The sequence below is a fragment of the Anastrepha obliqua genome, chromosome 6, assembly GCF_027943255.1.
Source record: "Anastrepha obliqua isolate idAnaObli1 chromosome 6, idAnaObli1_1.0, whole genome shotgun sequence".
NCBI lineage: Eukaryota > Metazoa > Arthropoda > Insecta > Diptera > Tephritidae > Anastrepha > Anastrepha obliqua.
The window spans coordinates 41,859,472-41,881,541 of record NC_072897.1 but is presented as its reverse complement, the minus strand read 5'-3'; the positions used below and the strand labels follow the sequence as shown (position 1 = coordinate 41,881,541).

The 22,070-nt window shown below is 36.5% G+C and overlaps 1 protein-coding gene across 1 annotated transcript in view; it reads left to right on the top strand.

Annotated features, from left to right (window-relative positions):
• The window catches only part of LOC129250418 (paired box protein Pax-6-like), a 98,190-nt gene extending 87,658 nt beyond the window's left edge, over nucleotides 1-10,532 (top strand). Inside the window, exons 5-6 of the mRNA XM_054890037.1 lie at nucleotides 7,842-7,986; nucleotides 10,403-10,532. Coding sequence (XP_054746012.1) covers nucleotides 7,842-7,986; nucleotides 10,403-10,532 — 275 coding nt within the window. The remainder of the gene's footprint in view (nucleotides 1-7,841; nucleotides 7,987-10,402) is intronic.
• Nucleotides 10,533-22,070: the final 11,538 nt, after the last annotated feature.

Genomic DNA, 22,070 nt, shown 5'->3' with positions numbered 1-22,070 from the left:
AACCCGTAGCCGAGCCGTAGCGGTAGCTGAAGGACATATGAATTATTTGACAAGTTGCGCTCCGGTTGACTCCACGTTCTTTGCTACTAATCCAACTACAGAGGGCACTTGAATTTTGATTAACTATTGTTCTAACTACTCGCAATAACGAAACGTAGCTTTGAGCCTAACAAAACAGTTAATCGCGCTGCTCTACTACTCATCTGTTTACAGGGTCCGGCACTCGAAGTGTAACCAACTTCAGATCGCTCGCACAGCTGATGCACGGGCACGGAAACGGGCATCAGCCGTCTGTTAGTTGGCTAAATGACAGTCCAGGGTATATTTTACAAGTGGGCGGAAGCATTTTGCTGAGAGTAAACGAGAAAAAAGAAAATCAGTAATGGATTTCAAACGTAATAGTGTGATTACATTATATTTGACTGGAAAATCACAGCCAGCGATTGTTCGTGAGCTCAAGCATCTCAAAGTAAATAAACTTTTTGTTTATCGCACCATTACTCGTTGCAATGATACTGGTAGCATTGCGAAATGCCGTGGAGGTGGTAATCAAAAGACTGCAACGTCACGTGAAATGGTTCAAAAAGTTTCGGGCATCTTGCGATTCGTTTATAGACCATCTCAAAGCCATAGGAAAGGCAAAATGTGGTCATATCGACAAAAGTAAATTGATTCTTAATTTTGTATTATTCTCACAAATTTTTTACTGTGAATTGAATAAAAGTAATTTTTCAAACTAAATGTATGACCTTTTTAATGGGTTGCACTTTGAGTGCCGGACCCTGTAAGTTCAGAGCAGTAGCGACAGCAAAACTACGTAATAGCGGACCAATTTCAATTTCTGGTTGTAACAGCATAAATATTCCCCGTAAATGTACTGAGGATATGCGTGTTGCTAGATATCTTTGGTCGGATATTGTATATAAGAGGGTCATTCCGGTAATGTATAGTCGACTATCGTTGGAATAACTATCCACATGTGTTTGTTTATGTACTTATATATTCGCCAATCACAAACAAATCAAGGATGATAGATTACAGGTTTGCTCGCTAGGTATGGTGAAAATATAATTTTGAGGGGAACTTTAGATTCCACGTCACTTAGGATGTGTTTCACAATATATTATAAAAATCATTACAGCCAACGCTTATAACATTGGTTTGATTACGAATACGGTGAATATAAATATGCAAAACTGCAAAATGGTGCGTGAATGCAGCTGCGTGGTTAACCAATTGGGAAAAGTTGTGTGTTTTAAATTAAATTTAGCTATATTTGAAAATCAACTAAAATATCAATTTTAATTAAGCAATACAATTTGCAATATGTACATTGCAGGTATCTTTGCACAAAATAAAGGGTTTTCCAATAGGAGGTGTTATTTTGATATTCAAAGAATGATTTCGTTGCTTGTGTGGCACGTAGTGCCGTCTTGTTGGAAATAAACGTTGTCCAGATCAATACCATCCAATTCCGGCCATAAAAAATCGTTAATCATCTCTCGAAAGCGTAATCCATTCACCGTAACTGTTGCTTCAGCTTCATTTTTGAAAAAGTAAGTTCCAATGACTCCACTGAACATTAACCGCACCAAAAAGTCACACGTTGAAGATAGAGAGGCTTTTCAACAATAACTCTTGGATTTTCTGAGCCCCAGATCCCACAATTTTGCTTGTTGACGAAGCCACCGAGGTGGAAATGGGCCTCATCACTCAAGATGATTTTTCGGTGGAATTCCGGATCATTTTCATGCATTTAAACGACCCAATCAGCATAGACACGACGTTGTTGATGATCGGCCGGCTTGAGTTCTTGTGTTAACTGGGCTTTATATGCCTTAAGACCCAAATCTTTATGCAAAATACGGTGTAATAACGTTTGTGCAATGCCTAATTTCAAAGAACGACGAGGAATGGACAAACCTGGGTTTTCTTCAACACTTTCAGCTACAACAGCAATATTTTCGGCTGTTATTGAGCGACGTGCACCGGTTTTATTCTTCACATCACTAACTTGCCCAACAGCTCGAATTTTTTCCCCAATTTCTGTATTGTGGTCCGCCAAACTGCTTCACGATGACGCAAAAATGTTCGAGTTCTGCAAACCGTCTCTGCCGAATTTTCACCATTTTTGTAGTGAATTTTAATAATTTTAATGCGTTGTTTAAGCGCGTATCTTTCCATTTTTATTAATGGCGTAGTTCCTACTTCCTAAAAAATAAAAAAATGAGAGCTTTAAAAGTGACATCTACCGCAATAGCGGGCTATTCAAAATAACACATGTTATTGGAAACCCCTTTATTTGCTGTGACAATAAACATATGTATGTATTTCTTTAGAGTCATGTAGTCATGTTTCATAGAATATGTATTTCTCTAGAATCCAGTTGAGCATGTCTGGGATCTCTAATGAAGCTAAGGTATTGGTAAAAAGTATGCATCCACGTTTGGAAGCAGTTATTAAAGCTACAGGCGTCCAAAAAAGTACTGAATACTTGTTTTTTATATTATATTTTTATTAAATTATTCTTTATAATGCTATGTACGAGTAATATTTTTGCGTAAAATTGTGCCTTATTTCGTTATTACCTCAAGCTCTCTAATTCCAAAAATTAATTTGGAAGTTTTTGTTCCTTAAATATTGAAAAAATTGTTATTTTTTACGAATATTTTAAAATTTTGTATAAATCGTGTTAAGTATCTGCTTATAAACTGGGAGTGTATGAATAAATTGTATGACCACTGTACATTTGTACGTAATTTTATGGAAGATTATCGGCATGGGTGGTTGACGGATCCTGGTATATTTCGTGGTTTAGCCTTGGAAAGTTTATTGTAGCTGTAAGTTTTTTCCAGATGATGTAAAATGTGGCTGCCAGGATTGCCGCGGCAATCACATCGATGAATAAGGAGAAGTGGAAATTCTGGCCCAATTGTTTTAAACGGTAGACAATGTCTACTAGACATTCATCATGTTAAGTTCGTGAATGTAGTCTAGATTTAGTTTTAAGCCTTACTTTGTAATATTCACTAGGGCAGGCAGCAGAGCTTGTACTGCGCGTACTGATCTGTTAGTGAACGTTTGGTTTCCTACCTTAACTGTTTCATTATTTAGTATATTATACGTTCCATTCAGAAGCTTCGCAAAATGTAATCCCAGTCAGCTGCATTTGGGGGCTCGTTGATTCACTTACATGCTGAACCCATCCAATCAATTGAGGTCGTTATTCTTGGCCTACTCAGCTACATTCATCTAAACGACCCTTTATTTGATCTAGGGGGAATTGCAGCACAGCCGCGAACATCTTCGTTTTTGATATCGGGTCGCGTTGACACTCTCAATTTCTTCAATGCTATGTTGAAGTAGTTAACATCCATTACTTGGACTAAAGTGAAGTGTCCATTCAGGATCCAACCATGTTCATGTTCGATCGTCACCAGGGCAGAGTTGTAGCCACATACGCCTGTTATAAAAAGTAGTCTGTTTTATATTGATTCGAAAAAAATTGAAAATATTTCAAATTAAGACTATTCCACAAGGCTTTCTAAGTATTGTAATTTTATTAATAGGACTATGAATAAGTTCGTGCGGTTTTACAACAGATGGCGTAACTTGATTATTATTCCATCGATCCACATTTCCAAACATTCATTGGAGAGCTACTGTCGTAAGGTACAAACGTCAGTATAAGTTTTTTATTTGAAGCGTAAACAACAATATTTTTACCACACTTGAAAATGTCGAATTTCGTGCCAAATAATGTGTTTTTGCGGGGAATTCTTCTTCATTATTTTAATATGAAGAAAAAAGCAGCCGAAAGTCATCGTATCTTGGTGGAAGTTTATGGTGAGCATGCTCTAGCTGAGCGAACGTACCAGAAGTGGTTTGCACGCTTTAAAAGTGGTGATTTTGGCTTGGAAGACGAAGAACGCGAGGGTGCGCCGCCAAAGTTCATGGATACCGAATTGGAGGAATTGCTCGATCAAGATCCGGCTCAAACGCAAGAAGAGGTTGCAAAAACTTTGGGAGTTGATCAATCAACCATTTCCAAACGTTTAAAAGCCATGGGAATGATCCGAAAGGTAGGCCATTGGGTGCCGTATGAATTGAAGCCAAGAGACGTTGAACGCCGTTTTATGGCATGCGAACAACTGCTTCAACGGCACAAAAGAAAGGGTTTTTTGCATCGAGTTGTGACTGGCGATGAAAAGTGGGTCCATTACGACAATCCAAAACGTCGGGCAACGTATGGATACCCTGGCCATGCTTCAACATCGACGTCGGCGCAGAATATTCATGGCCTGAAGGTTATGCTGTGTATCTGGTGGGACCAGCTGGGTGTTGAGCTACTGAAACCGAATGAAACGATTACGGGGGATGTCTACCGACGACAATTGATGCGTTTGAGCCGAGCACTGCGAGAAAAACGGCCGCAATACGCCGATAGACACGACAAAGTTATTTTGCAACATGACAATGCTCGGCCACATGTTGCACAAGTGGTCAAAACATACTTAGAAACGCTCAAATGGGATGTCCTACCCCACCCGCCGTATAGTCCAGACCTTGCGCCATCCGATTACTATCTCTTCCGATCGATGCAACATGGCCTGGCTGACCAGCACTTCCGTAATTACGATGAAGTCAAAAAATGGATCGATTCGTGGATTGCGGCAAAACCGACCGAATTTTTCACAAAGGGAATCCGTGAATTGCCAGAAAGATGGGAAAAAGTAGTAGTAAGCGATGGACAATACTTTGAATATTAAATTTGTAACCATTTTACGTCAATAAAGTTTCAAATTTCGAAAAAAAACCGCACGAACTTATTCATAGTCCTATTAATTAAATGTTATTCAATTTAATTTTTTCTATTTATTAAATTTTAGTATTTCTGTTCAATAAATAATATTATTTTTATTTATTTTCTTTTATTATTTTTATTTATTTTCAGGGACGGAAAGGATATTATAATTGAATTACTAACTAGATTTTCTCTAACTATTTGTTAGTACTTTATTTATTATTTTATTTTTCTATTTTTTTGTCTTTCTAACTACTCATTTTTATTTAAGTATTTAAGTTATATTTTTTTTTTTTTTTTTTTATTTATTAAGTTATATTTTCGTCCCCAATTTTGTAAGATTAATTATTGGCAAGACCGCAGGATCCGACATTTCATTATTCTTAAACAAAATGTATATTTTACGTATGCATGCCCATTTTATGTGACGCATACGTGTTAAATTTTTCTGTTCTGTGACCTTGCCGATACTCTTGCCCAGGAACGTTAATGTATAGAGAAGTCTCACGGACTACACATATTGTGAATTGTCAAAAATCAAGTCTAACCGCCGCCATGGGGTCGTGAAATTTTTAACACAGCTGATTACAGTGAATTCTTTAGTATTAGGTGCGCCACTAAGTTCTCGCTGTTTTTTTGATGAAAATACAACTTTATTCTGAAAAAATGGTTGCAAGTGAGTCATTGAAAGTATTGCCCATCGCTGGCTACTACTTTTTCCCATATATCGTCGCGGGAAAACTGTTCATCCTTTGAGGCTATCCACTGAACAAGCCATTTTTTAATGTCTTTATATGAATGGAACTGCTGGTCTGCTAAACCATGTGCCATCGATCGGAACAGGGGTTAATCGGACGACGCAATATCTGGAGAATATGGCGGATGGGGTAGTATTTCTCATTTTAGTGTTTACAGGTAGGTTTTAACGGGTTTGGCAACGTGAGGCCGAGCGTTGCCATGTGGTAGAATCACTTTTTCATGCCTCTCCGCGTATTGCGGCCGCTTCTCGCACAGTGCTCTGCTCAATCGCATCAGTTGAAGTCGATACCGATCCCCAATGATGGTTTTGCTACAGTTCATAATAAATAACACCAACTTGGTCCTACCAAATACATAGCATAACCCTCGCAGCGTGAATATTCGGCCGAAGCGACGACGTAGAAGCATGAGCGGGCAGTCCCCATGACTTCCTTTTCTTTGGATTCCTGTAATCAATTCATTTTTCATTACTCGTCTCGATGCGATGAAGAAAACCCTTACTTTTTTGACGCTGGAGCAGTTATTCATAAGCAAAAAAACGACGCTCAACATCCCTTGGTTTTAACTCATAAGGAACCCAAGTCCCCTGTTTCTGAATCAAAGCATGCAATCGCTTGGAAATGGATTGGCGGGTAACTCCTAATACTGAAGCAAGCTCTTCTTGCGTTTGACAGGGATCCTCATTGAGCAATGCCTCCAATTCAGCGTCTTCGAAGGTTTTTGGCCTTACTTCCCGCGGACGGTCGTCAACATTGAAATCACCGTTTTTGAAGCGACGGAACCAATCTCGATACGTTGTTTCACTTAAAGCAGCATCTCCATAAACTTTTTGTAGCTCTCGATGCGCTTCAGCTGCCGTTTTTCTTCGAATGAAAGAGGGAAACCAACACTTTCGGCAAATGACGATTATTCGACACAAAATCAGACATTTGCACAAAACCAAAAGTATATGATAGCAAAACAAAATCATTAATGTGCCGAAGCAGTTTGTTTACCATGTGTCTAAGGTTATGTTAGAATCGACTAGGTTATGTTAGAATCGACTAGCACACACTGCTGGCGGCATCTATTCACAAACAGCGGGAACTTAGTTGCGCATATACTGGCTCTGCACAGTTTTTGACTTCTGTAGAAAATCAAATGACCGACAGCATATTGCAAGGCATTTAAATGAGTTTGTTTCTATGTTCCTTTGCCAAACGAAATTTTATTCAATTCATATGTTCGAAAAAACTTGAATGTATATATATATATACATACCTGTATGTATGTATATTTGAATTATAAGCACCAACATTTAACATCAAAGTAACTTTAATGTCCACTGCTTTAATTTAATAAAAAGATTGTAACAGAAACAAAATACATCGTGAAACAATCTCACAACTTGGTGCGTGCGTTTAGTAAATTTAAAATTGTATACAAATTTGATGAACATTCTTACTAATATTTTGTGTTTAAACTAATTTTAGGCAAGAATACATAGAGCGTACAAGTGTTTTGGTATGTTGATATATGTACATAAATATGTATATAAATATATATATTATGTTACATATTTATGTTTATATAAAAGATCAATTGCATATTCTTATAATGTTACATATGTATGTACATACATACAGTGAGTCAAAAAAGTATTGACACATTCGAAAAATCAAAGTTCTCAGTGCTATAACTTTTCTTTTTATGAAAGTATAAAAAAATAGAAAACGGTATTTTCTAAATGCATTTATTTCTTAGGTATCTGAACAAAAAAGTTTAATATCGACATAGGCTTACAAGCTTAACCCTGTAAGGTAAAATAAAGCACAAATTCACATCCAAAAAGTATTGGCACATTTTTCATGTTAGCTTATGCTTTTGGGCGTCGTAACGGTAAACTCCCGTTATTTTCACTCTCGCTTTTTACTTATTCGTACGTTTTAGGAATTGCATACGGTCGCAATCACATTTGATCGCTATTTCCACGGACCTAGACCAAAATGGGTTGTGGTGCTGAAATGTCCCTAGAACTACATCAATTAATGATAAAACTGTATTTAGAAAAAAAAATCCTATCGGAAAATTGGCAAATTTGTCGATAAATCATGATCCAACGTTCGAAACATCGTTATGCATTATTGCAATACTGGCAAATAGCTCCGTAGAGCAGATCTGGCCGCCCAAAAAAATTAGTCGAACGACAAGAGCAAATTGTGGTGTCCACGGTGGCACAAAATCCAAAAACTTCGGCTGTCAAATTTTGCGAAATCCTGCAAAATTCACGTGTTCATAGATGAGACAATGGACAAGCATGTGCGTCGCGACATTCTTAAAGAAAATTTAAGTCCTAGTGTGAAAAAACTGGGTCTTAATGGAACAACTTGGCAATTTCAACAAGATAATGACCTAAAACATTCATCTTATCTTGTGCAGGAGAGGTTAATATACCATTGCATACAGCTTAAAACACCTCACGACCATCGCCTTATCATATCTACAGGCAATAACTAGAGAGTAAATACTCGAATGATCGAATTCCTGCCTAGCATATGTATGCTAAAACAATTTTCTTTCGCATATGCATACATATATACGTTACACCTATGTATATAATAGGACTATGAATAAGTTCGTGCGGTTTTTTTTTCGAAATTTGAAACTTTATTGACGTAAAATGGTTACAAATTTAATATTCAAAGTATTGTCCATCGCTTGCTACTACTTTTTCCCATCTTTCTGGCAATTCACGGATTCCCTTTGTGAAAAATTCGGTCGGTTTTGCCGCAATCCACGAATCGATCCATTTTTTGACTTCATCGTAATTACGGAAGTGCTGGTCAGCCAGGCCATGTTGCATCGATCGGAAGAGATAGTAATCGGATGGCGCAAGGTCTGGACTATACGGCGGGTGGGGTAGGACATCCCATTTGAGCGTTTCTAAGTATGTTTTGACCACTTGTGCAACATGTGGCCGAGCATTGTCATGTTGCAAAATAACTTTGTCGTGTCTATCGGCGTATTGCGGCCGTTTTTCTCGCAGTGCTCGGCTCAAACGCATCAATTGTCGTCGGTAGATATCCCCCGTAATCGTTTCATTCGGTTTCAGTAGCTCATAATACACAACACCCAGCTGGTCCCACCAGATACACAGCATAACCTTCAGGCCATGAATATTCTGCGCCGACGTCGATGTTGAAGCATGGCCAGGGTATCCATACGTTGCCCGACGTTTTGGATTGTCGTAATGGACCCACTTTTCATCGCCAGTCACAATTCGATGCAAAAAACCCTTTCTTTTGTGCCGTTGAAGCAGTTGTTCGCATGCCATAAAACGGCGTTCAACGTCTCTTGGCTTCAATTCATACGGCACCCAATGGCCTACCTTTCGGATCATTCCCATGGCTTTTAAACGTTTGGAAATGGTTGATTGATCAACTCCCAAAGTTTTTGCAACCTCTTCTTGCGTTTGAGCCGGATCTTGATCGAGCAATTCCTCCAATTCGGTATCCATGAACTTTGGTGGCGCACCCTCGCGTTCTTCGTCTTCCAAGCCAAAATCACCACTTTTAAAGCGTGCAAACCACTTCTGGCACGTTCGCTCAGCTAGAGCATGCTCACCATAAACTTCCACCAAGATACGATGACTTTCGGCTGCTTTTTTCTTCATATTAAAATAATGAAGAAAAATTCCCCGCAAAAACACATTATTTGGCACGAAATTCGACATTTTCAAGTGTGGTAAAAATATTGTTGTTTACGCTTCAAATAAAAAACTTATACTGACGTTTGTGCCTTACGACAGTAGCTCTCCAATGAATGTTTGGAAATGTGGATCGATGGAATAATAATCAAGTTACGCCATCTGTTGTAAAACCGCACGAACTTATTCATAGTCTTATTATGTATATATATTGTAATGTAATCCCAGCAAAACCTGCGTGACCGAAAATCTAACACAATTACACTTTTTTGTATGTTACTAACACATATGCACTCGTATTTGTTTGAAAATCGACTTTTTTTTTATTCTCCGTCACCTTTGGAAAATGTGTAAGCAGTAAGCAAACTTTATTCATATATTTTTTCTCATTTTTGCATTAATAGAAAAAAAAAACAAAAAAAAAAACGGCAAGTGGCTGTCAAAGCAATAAGTCAAAAAGATATCTTTCCTCTCTTTTTGATATCAAAGTAGGCCGAGAATCAAATTGTGAACCTTTGGTAAATGTGTAAGCAGTAAGCAAACTTTATTCATATAGTTTTTCTGATTTTTGCATCAGTCAAAGTAAACAAACGCCGTAGCCGAATGGGTTTGGTGCGTGATTACTATTCAGAATTCACAGAGAAAACGTCAGTTCGAATCTCGGTGAAAGCAAAATTAATAAAAACATTTTTCTAATAGCGGTCGCCCATCAACAGGCAATGGCAAAATACCGAGTGTATTTCTGCCATGAAAAAAATCTCCTCATAAACATATCATAAAACAAAATAAAATAAATGTATAAAAAAAAATTTTTTTTTGTGATTCGAACCAAGGATTTCGGATCGGAAGCCCACATTGCTAGCCGCTGGGCTATTGCGCTGTGCTGTCGCCGCTGGCTTAAAAGTTATTTTGTTCGTCGCTACGTTTATATGAAACTGGCAAACGAATCCATATGTCTGAAAAGGATAGAAAATCACACCTACACAAAGTTTTTGGCACGATTTTCCCAACGCTTTTAACAACGTGATTGTAAAGGGGCGTGGTTAGTGACAGTTTAACGGCCACGCGTGGCGGTTACGTGAAGGGTAACGTGATCGCCACTCTTCTTGCTGGGATGTATGCCTATCTATCTATATACATATATAAAAATTCAGCCGTTTTTCGCGTTGTGATAAACTTAACGGAGACATTGAAGAGACACATGTGGAGAAGGTTTGTGACTATCCCAGCAAGAAGAGTGGCGGTCACGTTACCCTTCACGTAACCGCCACGCGTGGCCGTTAAACTGTCACTAACCACGCCCCTTTACAATCACGTTGTTAAAAGCGTTGGGAAAATCGTGCCAAAAACTTTGTGTAGGTGTGATTTTCTATCCTTTTCAGACATATGGATTCGTTTGCCAGTTTCATATAAACGTAGCGACGAACAAAATAACTTTTAAGCCAGCGGCGACAGCACAGCGCAATAGCCCAGCGGCTAGCAATGTGGGCTTCCGATCCGAAATCCTTGGTTCGAATCACAAAAAAAAATTTTTTTTTATACATTTATTTTATTTTGTTTTATGATATGTTTATGAGGAGATTTTTTTCATGGCAGAAATACACTCGGTATTTTGCCATTGCCTGTTGATGGGCGACCGCTATTAGAAAAATGTTTTTATTAATTTTGCTTTCACCGAGATTCGAACTGACGTTTTCTCTGTGAATTCTGAATAGTAATCACGCACCAAACCCATTCGGCTACGGCGTTTGTTTACTTTGACTGATGCAAAAATCAGAAAAACTATATGAATAAAGTTTGCTTACTGCTTACACATTTACCAAAGGTTCACAATTTGATTCTCGGCCTACTTTGATATCAAAAAGAGAGAAAAGATATCTTTTTGACTTATTGCTTTGACAGCCACTTTCCGTTTTTTTTTTTGTTTTTTTTTCTATTGATGCAAAAATGAGAAAAAATATATGAATGAAGTTTGCTTACTGCTTACACATTTTCCTAAGGTGACGGAGAATAAAAAAAAAGTCGATTTTCAAACAAATACGAGTGCATATGTGTTAGTAACATACAAAAAAGTGTAATTGTGTTAGAGTTTCGGTCACGCAGGTTTTGCTGGGATGTTTGGTTAAAATCTCCTTTACTTCTTCGTCAACACACAGTATACACGAGGCAGCGTTCTTTTTACGCGTGTGGTTGTTATTGTAAACGGTTGCATGGAGCGTACATTTTACTCACATATGTACAAGTTAACGCAGCAGTATTGTTATTGAACTTTTGTTTCCGATACTTGAATTTTTCTCCTGGTGTTCCTCCGAAGAGTCAGTCGAAGAGGAGGAGCTCATTTCTGTAAAATATATAAATTTTAAATATAAAAAAAGCTAAAACTAAAAAAAAACGCGGGACAACTAACAATTTTCGCGCGAAGAAAAAATCGCGTTAGCGTTAACGAAGAAAAAATGGCAATGTTGCCGTATTAACGCTTTAAAAGTATGCTGCCATAAGGAAAAAAATAATGGCATGAAATCTTACTGCGGATTTTTATTTTAAATGAACTTTTTTAATATTTCCCGCTATTTTTAAATTTTTTCCGTCCTTTTGAAAATTCCCTACATTTACAGAATTTAAAAAAATGTGTCCTTCTTTTTCGACAAATATCCCTACATGTAGGGAATTTTCCCTACATTTACCATCACTGCTGTGACTAACTTAACAGTTTGCTTAAATACTTCTTCTTTACACCCACACTTCGGGATAACCGGGTCGTCGCTGAAAAAGTACTTAAGCAAGGCCGTTTTCTTAGAAGATTACCAAAGGTTATCAGTAATAGTGCATAGTGAAAGTAAGTGTTAAAACTAACAAGAAAGTGTTTTATTTGGTAAAGTGTTCTAGTGAAGCAGTTTCCAGGCATCAACCAAAGAGACAAAAAAAGTGCGTCAGAAATATTTAAGAGAAGAGATTGTTTTCACATTTTCCAACGATATTTTCACGAAAAATTTACAAAATATATATTAATATTGCAAATGAGTGATAACAAGTGAAACAGTGAATAAATGGTGTGAAAAATACACACAACAAAAATCGGCAAAAATAATTAATATTTCAGAAGTTTTTACTTAAGATATTTAAGAAAAGAGATTGTTTTCACACTTTCCGTAAATATTTTCAAGAAAAATTTCAAAAATATATATTATTTTTGATGATCATTTCCCATTTCTGTTCTGTGTAACTTTCATTTCAACGCGTGCTCACAGTTCAATTATATTTTTAAAAGATGGCGCTAACAGTATGTTAATTTGAATTCCAGTTTAAAAACAAGAAAAGTAGCAATCAAGAGCTCAGAGTGACATAAAGAAGCCCACTTTGATTCGGTAAAAGAAATGCCAAGAGGTAGAAGACATGCTAACATCGGACGTAAAACACGTCACAATAGAAATGTGCAAAATCACAGACAAAATGAAAGTGAGGAAAATCATGCTCAAGTCAACAAAGAGATCGTACTAGGTCACATTCTCAAAATCGGCCAATAAATATCAATTCTGTAAATTTGAATGGTGCAGCATTTCAATACAATCCACAACTTGATTATTCATCTCACAAATACGTTGTCATTGGAAGTATGGATAAAATTTGCGGATTTTGTCAAGCATTGAAATTCAAAACTGAAACACCAGGCATGTGTTGCGCTGCAGGAAAAGTTCGTTTACCAGACATACAATATCCGCCCGAACCATTAGCTACATTATTATCGGGAACATCACCCGATTCCAAATATTTTCTTGAACAAATTTCCACATATAATTCATGTTTTCGAATGATATCTTTTGGTGCTGGAAAAATTATAACCGATAACTTCATGCCAACGTTCAAGGTAATACATAAACTTCAACGTTCAACAACATTCGCTGACACATCTAATGAATCATTAGATTTTTTGGACACAAATTATGGCTTTTTTCAGATTCAAAGGCAAGCATATCACTTAATAGGTTCATTACTACCACTACCCGATCAAGAGTCAAAATTTTTGCAAATTTATTTCATTAATGACAACGATGATGAACTTGAAGCACGGTGTGCATTTTCCAGAAATATAAACAGTCATTATGAGAGAGTTACAAAATTTATTACACACACACAATGTTTTGGTGCAAAGTTTTAAAACAACAATCGAAAGATTGTCATCCGATAATCATAAAATTAAAATTGATGCAAATAAAACGCCTGCCGGCGAACATCGTGGAAGATATTACACCTAATTCTCTTTTTACACGATAGATACGTTCCCAAAGAATTCGTGTAAAAAAAAATTCGTGTAAAAAGAGAATTAGGTGAAAACAATACTAAAAAACTCTTTTTAGAGTTTACTAAAGAATTTATTTCGCGTTTACACATTTTAATTCTTTAAATATATTATAAGAAATAAATTATACTTTGAAAAAAAGAAAATAATATCTAAAATTTATTAATATAAAACAAGTAAAATTAATATAAATACAAAAAACTTTTATGCATTGTCACTTTCTGACAATAAACGCATACGTTTGCGTAAGACTAGAATATCACTGCCATCACTAGAATTATTTTGTTCATCATCTTGTGAAATTGTTTCTGGATTATCATCTCTAGGCTCCTGTGTTGATAATTCAGTCGTTTTTAGAAGGAAATCAGTCATTAAAGATTGTGTTTGATTTCGTGATAAACCTTCATAAAGTTCCCTGTAAGATGCCATTAATGATTTCAGTTCACGTTGAAATTTTGCAGCTCGTTCCTCATCAGGATCATGTTGTTGAAAATGATTACCTAATTTTCTGGCAAGATCAAGACCTTCTTTAATTAGAGTTGCATTTAAAATGGGAGGATCTTCTTCGTCATTATCGCTATGTTCTCTGTCTTGATGAGTCTCAAGGGTGAGGTCTATAATTTCATTTTCGCTCAAGCTTTTATCAGCTAATAATTCCTCTATATCGGCAAATGATAGATCATCGAATCCATCTCCACCAATTGTATGTGGCAGCGTTGTGATGTCAGTAAAAACAGCGTTATTATGAATGACAGGATCAGGATATTTGCTTTTGACACATTCTGGCCAAATATTTTTCCAACATGAGTTCAAGGTTGATGGCTTTAAGTCAGCTAACGCTAACCCAACTTGATTAATGCAGTCCATAATAGAAAATTTTTCCCACATATCAATGACTGTTAAATCCTCATTATGTCTACCACGTATTGGAATGAACGTTTTATGTAGTACTTTTTAAAAGTAGCAATGATCCCTTGGTCTAGCGGTTGTATTAAGGATGTAGTGTTAGGCGGAAGATAGCAAAATTGCACATTTGGGTGCTCCAAGAGCGGATGGCAAGGTGCATTGTCTAGAATTAAAAGAACTTTAAATTCTAGACATTTTGCATTCATGTAGCGTCTAACTTCTGAAATGAAGTATTTCTGGAACCATTCTGTAAAGATTGCACTGGTCATCCATGCCTTTTGTCTTAAAGCACGATTTACTAGCAGTGCTTTTTATCATACGTTCTCCTGAAGCATTGGAACAAAACAAAAATGTTACACGGTCCTTTGCTACTTTTAAACCACCGGCAGTTTTCTGCGATTTTGCAACATAAGTTCTGCTCGGCACTTTTTTCCAAAAGAGGCCCCTTTCATCTACATTCCAAACTTGATCTGGGGTGTATCCTCCATCTTCAATAATTTTTCTAAGTTTTTCAGGAAATTTTTTGGCAGCCAATTCATCTGCAGACGCAGTTTCTCCCTTAATTTTTACATTATGGAGAGCATGTCGTTTAAGAAAACCTGTCATCCAACCTGTACTTGCAGAAAATTCGGGTTGTTTTGACTGAGATGAAGTGCCTGGCTCAACTTCTTTAATACGTTTATAAATTCTTAATGCAGTTTGCTTGATAGCAATTCCATCTACTGGTATTCTTTTTTGTGATTTATCTTCAATCCACATTAGCAAAGCTTTTTCCATCTTCTCTTTGACAACACCTCTTATGTATGACGATGATTTAGCACTTATTTTCGTTCCAGAACATACCGATTTTCTAATCGCAGTTTCATTTTTCTTGATCGTTCTTATGGTACCTTCATGAATACCAAAATGCTTTCCTACAGCCGTTGCTCCTTGTCCTGTTGTAAGTTGATCTAAAATTTTAATTTTAGTATCTAAACTGATCGCCTTCCTCTTGGCTTTTATTACAGGTGAATTATGTGACATTGTGTTAAGGCTACCAAAATATTTTTCATATTAATAATGCAAAGATTTGAAAATTATTTAAAGCTTACCTGTTATTGAGTTAATAAATCTATACGAGCACTAACTTTATTTTACTTATAATGTTTTAAATACTCACAACAACTAAGCGTCTTTTCTTTTCAACTCTCAAAACCAAACTAAATTGCGTAAAAAGTACATTACGTCTTTACTCTATGCATAATTCGGGGAATCCCACTCATAAACACATATTTTTATAGCAACAGTTGGACACGATAATAGCTCAAAGCCGCTCATCCTGTATAGATGCGATTACATGCTGATATTCTAAGATCCTAAACAAATAACCTAAACCGATATGCTAAAACAAAAATCCCAAACAATGAATCCGATTTGCTCTATGAGATTCAAGAAAAATTCATAAAATATTGAAAATCGTGTTAAAACAAAACAATTCGTGTAAAAAAAAAAATTTTCTTCTCTTTTTAACTCGTGTTAAATCAAATTCGTGTAAAAAAAATTCGTGTAAAAAGAGAATTAGGTGTATACAATCAACCAACTTCAAGCAACGAGGTTGCAATTGTTATATCTGGAGATGAATTTCAACCAAGAGATATTGTTTTGCAAAGAAGAAATGATACACTGCAACGTGTTAATGAAACGCATCGAAAATATGATGCATTACAATATCCTCTTATGTTCTGTCGTGGTGAAGATTGTTATTCGATTGATATAAAACAAATAAATCCAGCAAATGGTCAATAAACAAATAAAACTGTAAGCGCAATGAATTATTATGCATACAGAATCATGATAAGAGAAAATCAAGGGAATCACATTTTAAAATGTCGTAAATTATTTCATCAGTATATTGTTGACATGTATGCGAAAATAGAAACAGAACGATTGAATTACATTAGATTCAACCAAAGAAAATTACGCTGTGACGAATACATACATACATTTACGAGATGCAATTAACAACGATACCAACGTTAATAACATTGGTCAAATGGTAATATTACCTTCATCGTATACAGGCAGTCCAAGGCATATGCATGAATACGCCCAAGATGCGATGTGTTATGTCAGAAATTATGGTCGACCCGACTTATTCATAACTTTCACATGCAATCCGAAATGGGATGATATTAAGAATCATTTATATACTGGGCAATCAGCTACTGATAGGCATGACATTACTGCAAGAGTGTTTAGACGAAAGCTACAGTCTCTAATGGATTTCATTGTAAAACATAAAGTTTACGGAGATTTACAATGTTTCATGTATTCTGTAGAATAGCAAAAAAGAGGCTTGCCTCATGCGCATATTTTGATTTGGTTAAAACAAAAACTAACCACAGATAAAATTGATCATATTATATGTGCTGAAATTCCAGATATAAATGAAGATCCAGAATTACATACTACTGTAACCAAAAACATGATTCATGGACCGTGTGGTACGTTAAATCAAAATTCTCCATGTATGGTTGATGGTAAATGTTCAAAAAACTACCCAAGGCAATTAATTGCTGAAACAATGACTGGAAATGACGGACACAATGGATAATTTTACCGTAGAAGATCACCAGAAGATAATGGAAAAACAGTCACTGTGAAAATAAATAATCAAGATGTGGAGATCGATAACCGTTGGATAGTTCCGTATTCCAAATTATTGTCGAAAACATTTAACGCACATATAAATGTTGAATATTGTAACTCCGTAAAATCCATCAAATACATATGCAAATATATCAATAAAGGAAGGGACATGGCAGTATTTGGAGTTTTAAATCGAAATGATGAAATTACTAATTACCAAGTGGGAAGATACATTAGTAGCAACGAAGCAGTTTGGAGAATATTATCATTTCCGATTCATGATCGCCACCCAGCTGTTTTTCATTTGTCAGTCCATTTAGAAAATGAACAAAGTGTTTATTTCACTGAAAATACTGCTCAACAAATGGCCGAACGACCACCAGCAACAACACTAACTGCATTTTTCAACTTATGTGAAACAGATTCATTTGCAAGAACATTACTTTATTCAAATGTTCCTAAATATTATACTTGGAATGCATCATCAAGGTCCTGGGTACGAAGGCAACGAGGAATACCTGTAGATGGATATCCAGGGTGATGCAATCGGACGACTTTACACTGTGCATCCAAGTAAAGTGGAATGTTTCTATTTACGTTTACTCTTAGTTGATATTCCCCGCCCAAGATTATTCGAAAGTTTGAAACGAGTTAATGGTCATCTTTGTTGTACTTATCAGCAAGCATGCAAAGAATTGAATTTGCTTGAAAATGATAATCGGTGAGATGCAACTCTTATGGATTTATGTGCAACAAGTTCTCCACACCAAATAAGAACACTATTTGAAATCATTGTTGCTACATGTTTCCCAGCAAACCCAAAAGAATTGTGGAGTACTTACCAAGAATACATGACAGAAGATATCCTACATCAAGTACGTCGCATTACTGCAAATTCAAATTTGAATTATACAGATGAATTATATAATGAGGCATTAATTAAAATCGAAGACTTTTGTCTGATGATTGCAAATAAAACTCTGAGTGAGTTAGGTATGATCGCACCAAATCGTCCGATGCATGATGCATACAATGCAGAATTAAGACGTGAAAAAGAATATGATCGAAATGATCTGAACACATTTGTAACAACAAACCTACCAAAATTAAACACAGAACAAAGGCAGGCATATGACACAATTATAGACAATGTTGCAAATGAAAGAGGAGGAATATTCTTCTTAGATGCACCAGGTGGGACTGGAAAAACGTTTTTGTTGTTAATTTTGGCCACTATTCGATCACAGAATAATATTGCATTGGCCTTGGCATCATCTGGAATAGCGGCAACTTTATTGGACCGCGGTCGCACTGCACATTCTGCATTAAAGTTACCATTAAATATGGAAGTAAATGAAGAACCAACTTGCAACATTTCTAAAAATTCTGGAATGGGAAAGGTTTTACAAACATGTAAAATTATTGTATGGGATGAGTGTACGATGGCTCATAAAAAATCAGTGGAAGCCTTAAATAGAACACTGGAAGATTTTCGAAATAACACAAACATATTTGGTGGTGCTTGGCCGGTGATTTTCGACAAACTTTGCCAGTTATTCCCAAATCAACAGCAGCTGATGAATTGAGAGCGTGCCTTAAATCTTGTAATCTGTGGAGATATGTTCAAAAACTCACATTAACTATTTACTAATGTTCGTGTGCAGTTACAGAATGATCCAACAGCTGCTAAATTTTCCGAACATTTGTTGCAAATTGGAAATGGACGAAAGCCAATTGATAAGAATACAGGCATGATCACACTTCCAACTAATTTTTGTACCGTAACAGAATCAAGAGTACAATGAGTGCAAAATGTATTCCCAAGTATTGCACAAAACTTTCGAAATCAAGATTGGCTAAGCGAGAGAGCTATATTAGCTGCCAAAAATGTCGATGTCAATGAAATCAATGCCAGTAATTTGACTCAAATTCCAGGTGAAGTTGTCACCTATAAATCAATTGATTCAATCACTAATCCCGACGATGGAGAGAATTATCCAATTGAATTTTTGAATTCACTTAATTTGCCTGGCTTGCCACCACATCGTTTGCAATTGAAAGTCGGCGCAGTGATCATTATGTTTACGAAATATCAATCAGCCGAAACTATGCAATGGGACAAGATTAGCAGTGAAACGGACAATGAACAATGTAACTGAAGCAACAATTTTGAAAGGCAAAAGGCAACAAAAAAAGCAAATTTAAAGGTGAAGATGTTTTGATTCCGCGCATTCCAATGATTTCAACAGATTTGCCTTTTGATTTTAAGCGACTTCAATTTCCCATTCGCCTTGCTTTTGCTATTACAATCAATAAGTCTCAAGATCAAAGACTTCAATTATGTGGAATTGACCTAACTTATCCTTGCTTTGGACATGGGCAACTGTATGTAGGATGTTCTCGAGTAGGGAAACCATCGTTACTTTATATTTATACACCGCATGAAAATAAAACCAAAAATTTTGTGTATCAGAAGGCTTTAGAATAAGTTGTTAGTTTACAATCATTAGAGTAAGTCACTAAAATAAATAAAACATTGTTATTAGAATAAGTCACAAAATAATGGCCGAGCATGAATTAAATGATGAAACAAGAAAAAAACAAAGAACACTTTTCATTTATATTTTTCTTTCACCCAGCGAAGCGGGTGAGGGTCCACTAGTATATGTATATGTATGCACACTTGATGTCCTAGACTATGTACATACGTGCATACATATTTGTGTTCTGAACTTTCAGCATTGAGTAAGAAATAAGATAGAGTCACAATCACTCGATTTCTGGCAAACGGGCATATTGATGCGTCGGTCATGGGAATATAAAAGGAAAGGCGAACCGTTGTAACTAGTTCGAGACGCGAGAGACGATGTCTTTGTTCATATCGAGGTAGATTTATTATTCCATTATATAATAAATTCGCCTTGGTTCATATACACAAAAAGAAATCGACACGAAGTACATACAAATGCGTCGATTTGTCTTTGCCTAAGCACTGAGCAACCGCACAGTAAACGTATGTAGATATATGTATATTGTATATATTCATGTATATGCGTATGTACGCTCTAATGTATCATATTTGATGCTTCCTTATTTTATTTTATTTAACCACCAACGTTAATATCCTATCACACTTTGTATCTCTATGTAAAATAAGCATATAACCAAATATCCTTACATCTATACTAATATTATAAAGAGGAAAACTTTGTTTGTTTGTTTGTTACGAATAGGCTCAAAAACTACTGGACCGATTTTAAAAATTCTTTCACCATTCGAAAGCTACATCATCCACGAGTAACATGGATCATATTTTATTTTGGAAATAGGGCTCGAGATATAGGTCAAAACGTGGACCCGGGTAACCTTCGGATGTGTATGTACAATATGGGTATCAAATGGAAGCTGTTGGTGAATGCTTTAGTTCGGAGTATTTCCATCCGCTCCGTGACTAGGGTCTCGAGATAGAGACCAAAACGTGGACCCTAGAATGTGTTTATACAATATGGATATCAAATTGAAGCTGTTGGTGAATGCTTTAGTACAGAGTATTTTTCATGCCGCTCCGTGACTAGGGTCTCGAGATATAGGTCAAAACGTGGACCCGGGTAACCTTTGGTTGTGTATGTACAATATGGGTATCAAATGAAAGCTGTTGATAAGTGCTTTATTACGCGGTAATTTTCATACCTATTGATGACTAGGGTCTCGAAATATATGCCAAAACGTGGACCCGCCGTGTCTTTGCACCGAATTAAACCAAATTTACACACATTGTTAAGGAGGTATTGAAGATGGTTTCCGTATAGTTTGGATACCTATTGGTAGATAGGGTCTCGAGATATAGGTCAAAACGTGGACCCGGGTAACCTTCGGATGTGTATGTACAATATGGGTATCAAATGGAAGCTGTTGGTGAATGCTTTAGTTCAGAGTATTTCCATCCGCTCCGTGACTAGGGTCTCGAGATAGAGACCAAAACGTGGACCCTAGAATGTGTTTGTACAATATGGATATCAAATTGAAGCTGTTGGTGAATGCTTTAGTACAGAGTATTTTTCATGCCGCTCCGTGACTAGGGTCTCGAGATATAGGTCAAAACGTGGACCCGGGTAACCTTTGGTTGTGTATGTACAATATGGGTATCAAATGAAAGCTGTTGATAAGTGCTTTAATACGGGGTAATTTTCATACCTATTGATGACTAGGGTCTGGAAATATATGCCAAAACGTGGACCCGCCATGTGTTTGCACCGAATTAAACCAAATTTACACACATTGTTAAGGAGGTAATGAAGATGGTTTCCGTATAGTTTGGATACCTATTGGTAGATAGGGTCTCGAGATATAGGTCACAACGTGGACCCGGGTAACCTTTGGATGTGTATGTACAATATGGGTATCAAATGGAAGCTGTTGGTGAATGCTTTAGTTCAGAGTATTTCCATCCGCTCCGTGACTAGGGTCTCGAGATAGAGACCAAAACGTGGACCCTAGAATGTGTTTGTACAATATGGATATCAAATGAAAGCTGTTGATAAGTGCTTTAATACGGGGTAATTTTCATACCTATTGATGACTAGGGTCTCGAAATATATGCCAAAACGTGGACCCGCCGTGTCTTTGCACCGAATTAAACCAAACTTACACACATTGTTAAGTAAGTATTGAAAATGGGTTTCGTAAAGGTTGGTTGTAATTCGGAGCAGTGGCAACGGGTACATCGTTCTTTTGAGCCAGCCATAATGTCGCTTACTTTTCTAACGCTTGGGGCGGAACTGAACTGTCAAATTGACAGTGTGAGTTACAATGTGTCAATATTTCTTTCTGATTTGGATGCCATAAGGAAAAAACGTAAGTGCAACATGTAAAAATTGTTTGTGAATTTTTTTGGAGTGGATTTTGGAACAGTGAATAATTTCTTACGAAATTTGAGAATTTAATGTGAAATCCGAATGTTCAAATGAAATTATGTGTTCGTGGAAAAAACA